Source organism: Aedes albopictus, chromosome 2 (assembly GCF_035046485.1).
Source record: "Aedes albopictus strain Foshan chromosome 2, AalbF5, whole genome shotgun sequence".
In the NCBI taxonomy this organism is placed as follows: Eukaryota; Metazoa; Arthropoda; class Insecta; order Diptera; family Culicidae; genus Aedes; species Aedes albopictus.
The window spans coordinates 250,943,946-250,949,042 of NC_085137.1; the positions used below are offsets into that span (position 1 = coordinate 250,943,946).

General features: G+C 45.9%; 1 protein-coding gene across 1 annotated transcript; it reads left to right on the top strand.

The window, feature by feature from the left end:
• Positions 1–1,600: 1,600 nt before the first annotated feature.
• On the top strand, positions 1,601–3,472 carry LOC134286464 (uncharacterized). The gene has a single exon (XM_062848076.1). It carries the CDS (start codon positions 1,601–1,603, stop codon positions 3,470–3,472), a length of 1,872 nt encoding a protein of 623 aa, XP_062704060.1.
• The last annotated feature ends 1,625 nt before the right edge of the window (positions 3,473–5,097 follow it).

Here is a 5,097-nt window from a genome sequence, read left to right on the forward strand (position 1 = left end):
GACCTCTGGCGAAGCAAGCGTTCCTGGGACGAGCCGCTAGAAGACGGACTCCAACAAAGCTGGCTGCAATTTCGGTCCGAACTTGCGGCAATCGAGACAATTATCGTTCCTCGTTGGGCCGTCCCAATCGTCGATCCAACTTCCATCGAATTACAGGGTTTTTGTGATGCCTCCGAAAGGGCTTATGGGGCATGCATCTACACTCCCGTTCAAAAGTTTGGGGTCACCCCCTCAAAAACATGTCATTTTTTTAGGCCCATATCTCCGCCAATTTGCGTCCGATTTTGAAACCCTAGGTTTCATTCAAAAGATAATAAGTCAAAGAAACTTTGAACATGATTTAAAAGAAACTTTTTTAACAAATTTTGTATGTAAACTTAACCCAAAGTTGCCAAATTTTCTAAAAAATGAATATAAACTTACGGCAGTGTCGCTGGAAGTTGGGTCGACCAAATTTTAAGATGAGAGCGGTAATATGACCCATTTTCTATTAGCTTTCAACTGCTTTTTACAGAACTTAGCAAAAAAATCTAGAAAAAAAGTTATTAAGTAAATTAATCCTTGATGTCATCGACCAAAAGTTTGGGGTTACCCCTCAAAATGATGTATCGGTCAAAAGTTTGGGGTCACTATCGTAAAACATGGAAAAGTGATTTGTTGATATCTTCGTCATCTATAGTTCAATTTTAATTCTTTTTGGCTCATTTCAAAGATAATTAACTAAATTTACGTTTGATGTCTTTAACTTAACGTATTTAATGATTTTTGTATATAAAAATGTTATGTAAAGTTAGCACATTTTACCCCGCTTCAAAAAATGAGGCAACTTTACGTTAAGTTTTAGTATGTAAATTTCAACAAATATGTGTGGTTCAATGTCTATGCAGTAAGTATCATTTATTTTGTTTCAAATAAGCCAAGTAGAATTAAAATTGAATGAAAGATGACAAAGATATCAACAAATCACTTTTCCATGTTTTACGATAGTGACCCCAAACTTTTGACCGATACATCATTTTGAGGGGTGACCCCAAACTTTTGGTCGATGACATCAAGGATTAATTTACTTAATAACTTTTTTTTCTAGATTTTTTAGCTAAGTTCTGTAAAAAGCAGTTGAAAGCTAATAGAAAATAGGTCATATTACCGCTCTCATCTTGAAATTTGGTCGACCCAACTTCCAGCGACACTGCCGTAAGTTTATATTCATTTTTTAGAAAATTTGGCAACTTTGGGTTAAGTTTACATACAAATTTTTTTGAAAAAGTTTCTTTTAAATCATGTTCAAAGTTTCTTTGACTTATTATCTTTTGAATGAAACCTAGGGTTTTGAAATCGGACGCAAATTGGCGGAGATATGGGCCTAAAAAAATGACATGTTTTTGAGGGGGTGACCCCAAACTTTTGAACGGGAGTGTACCTCCGCGCCGTGTGCTCCAACGGCGACACATCCGCTCGTCTTCTAACCTCGAAGTCGAAACTGGCACCTCTAGGAAACAGCAAGAAACAAAAAAGAGTCTGTCTGCCTCGCCTCGAACTTTCTTCGGCGCTATTATTGGGCCACTTAGTTCAGAAGGTCCAGGAAGCACTGAATCTCCCAATGAAGTGTTTTTTCTGGACTGATTCGATGATCGTCCTCCAGTGGATTTCAGCTGCCCCATCCCGCTGGAAAACGTTTATGGCAAACCGAGTGTCCGAAATACAACACCTGACGGAAGGCGGACTGTGGAATCATGTGCCTGGAATCGAGAATCCGGAAGACATCATCTCCCGCGGAATGCTGCCCGCGGAACTCAGAGATTGCGCAGCATGGTGGAATGGTCCACCGTGGCTCAGTCAACCAAACAGATTCTGGCCTGCTCTTGTCCGTCCAGCATTCGAGAACTTCGAAGCAGAACAACTCGAGGAAAGAGCAATTGTCCTACCAATCCAAGTCCACGAGCCAAACCCTATCTTCAGTCTTCGGTCTTCGTATACCGGCCTAGTCTCGGTGGTGGCATATCTCCTGAGATTTTGCCACAATTGCAAGCAACGAAATCCCTCAAATCGACGAACCGGTTTTCTGAAGACTACTGAGTACAAGGACGCGCTCATGCGTTTGGTTCGTTTAGCCCAACAAGAGTCGCTGACCGAAGATGTCAAAGCCGTCGATGCCACAGGAGAAGTCAAGCCCAACTCCAAGCTAAAATCCCTAGCACCAATCTTGGAAGGCGGAATCCTGAAGGTTGGTGGCCGTCTTCGCAACGCTCCGGTGACGGAAACACGCAAACACCCGATGATCCTGTCTCCGAGCCACCCCTTCACCAAAATCGTAGTCACCTACTATCACCAGAAGCTTCTTCACGCCGGTCCGCAATTGTTAATCGCCCACTTGCGGGAGCAGTTTTGGCCACTAAGAGTACGCAACCTGGCGCGGAAAGTGGTTCAAGACTGTATCAGATGCTATCGCTGCAAACCGACCGTCCAGGAGCAGTTAATGGGAGATCTTCCTAGCGAACGGGTGACTCCCACCTACCCGTTCCTGAAAACCGGCGTAGATCTTTGCGGACCGCTATTCTACCGTCATCATGGCCGCAAGTCTCCTCCGGTAAAATGCTATGTCGCCATCTTCGTGTGTCTCGTCACCAAGGCGGTACATATTGAATTAGTGGCGGATCTAACAACGGACGCGTTTATTTCTGCTCTGAAACGGTTCATTGCCCGTCGCTCTAAACCCGCAGTCATCGAATGCGACAATGCGAAAAACTTCCAAGGAGCATCACGTGCGCTAGCCGAGCTTCTAGCGCAATTCCGGTCGCAGCAGCACCAGCACTCCGTTGGTTCCTTCTGCGTAGAAGAAGGGATCGAGTTCAAGTTTATACCGCCTCGATCACCCAACTTCGGTGGCCTCTGGGAGGCCGCCGTAAAGTCGTTTAAAAAGCACCTGAAATCGACTATCGGAACAATTGTTTTGTACAAGGACGACCTCGAGACGCTGCTCGTCCAGATTGAGAGCTGCCTGAACTCCAGGCCGCTTACCCAGTTGTCTACTGACCCCGAGGACCTGGAGGTCCTTACACCCGGCCACTTTTTGGTCCACCGTCCCTTGGTCGCTGCCGCCGAACCATCGTATGAAGAAATCCCACAGAATCGCCTAAACCGTTACCAGATGACGCAGGAATTTGTTCGCCGAATTTGGAAGCGCTGGAGCACAGATTACCTTTCCGGACTGCACCCGCGCACCAAATGGACCCGCCAGCGGGATAATCTTGCTGTCGGAACCTTAGTACTCCTGAAGGACGAAAAACTGCCGCCACTCCGGTGGTGTCTCGGCCGTGTTACCCGACTTTTCTATGGCGACGACGGGAATGTTCGCGTCGTTTCCGTGCGGACGAAGGATGGAGAATTCAACCGGGCAATCAGCAAGGTTTGCGTTCTGCCCATCCAGCAATCAGCCAGAGCTGATGAAGACGTGGTCCTCGCCGACATGTAACTTTGCTGAAATCCAACAGCGCTTAGGCGCTTTTCGTTATTGTTGTCCCTTTGTCTATTGCATATCTAATGCCTTCTATCGTTCCATGTTGCTCAACCGTACTATTCCATCGAGATTCTTCGCGCTGCTATGGTGGTCAACCGACCCCCCTCGGCGTACCTGCGAACCGCCAAGCGAGGGTATCGATAAGCTGGCTCCACGTCCCCTAGCCAACCGTGGGAACACCAACGTGACGGAGGCCGCCATGCTCCCAGCCGACGACATCTAGAACTGAGGTCGAGAACTCGTAGATCATCATTTCTTAGAAATCAGTACGCAAGTGAAGTGACTTAGGCTAAGGTTAATATTGTAAAATAGTAGATAAGGTTTTGAAAATCACACTTTTCAACGGAGGCCGGCTATGTTAAGAATAGGTTTAATTTTGAATCACCCTAATTGTAAATTCGCTCTCACTTCTCTTCACACAACGATAAACCTCTCTGATCATCTATCCATCCGATAGGTGAGCGAAAGCAAATAGTTCTACTCACTTCGTATCCCCAAACGTGCTCTGTGCGTATCATATAGCCAGTATAGAATAGCCAGGCCTGCCAGTTCAAACCCGATCGCCGAACCGCTTAGATCATTGGTATCTTCTCGCAAATAAACGTACCCCTTTCAAATTCCGATACCGAGCCAATCGAGTTTCATTTCGTACATGGAGAATTGGATCGTGTCTCCATTTCCGCCCACACTCAGTAGGAATTCAGTGGAGATTGCCACCCACCATATTCTGGCACCCATTTTTGCCATTCATACGCGATGCGCTTCACGGTCACTTTAGGCGTAGCGCTCCGAATTGACCGTTGGGAATTTACGCTATCTGTACAAATATTTCTCTACTTTCCCGCACTCAAATATGGGTTTCTTCAACACCAATGTTACCCACCGGTAACAACCTAAATGGCGTGGAGGGCGTATGCATGGGAAACCACGACAACGGAACGACTACACCATTGCAGCAGCAGAGGATGGAAATGAGCCAACTCCCGTACTGAGGGATGTTAATGATGCCTGGTCGATACTTGACCATTGGTGGAAACTGGCGGAACCTTCGGCTGAAGGTGGCCTCGATGAGTGGCCTTGATGGATGGCCGATGAAATCGTCTCAATCGGCTGATTGAGACGGACACACTGCTACGTTTGCAGTTTGGCGGAATAATCTCGAACCTTTCGAAATATTGTATCCTTGCGAAACTTCAGGCCGATTGCTCTAATGGTTTGAGAGCGTAAGGTTACTGAAGTGGCTCAGATAAAATATTGTCGAAGAGGTGAAGTGAAACTTCTGAGATGAAAATTCAAAACCTAAGAGCTGGTTACTTGCATTAGAAGTCCTGGCTTTCTTAGAGGATTGAAATCCACCTTGGTAGAGGAGTCACTTCCCGAGGATGAGTTCTTTCACAGTGAAACGCACTATTTCGACTGACAAAAGATCATGTATTTCGTTGGTTCAAGTAGTGCTTATATACTAATTCTAAACCTAAAGGAATCACACATCGACACCTTATCATGCTTTCTTTCTGAATCACGTGATCAGCCTACGACTGCGTGGTGCAGTAGGGTCCTAACCTTATCAGTTGTTAGGT

Excerpts from the sequence above, each read along its gene's own strand:
- LOC134286464 (XM_062848076.1), top strand. The coding sequence starts at position 1,601 with ATGAAGTGTTTTTTCTGGACTGATTCGATGATCGTCCTCCAGTGGATT.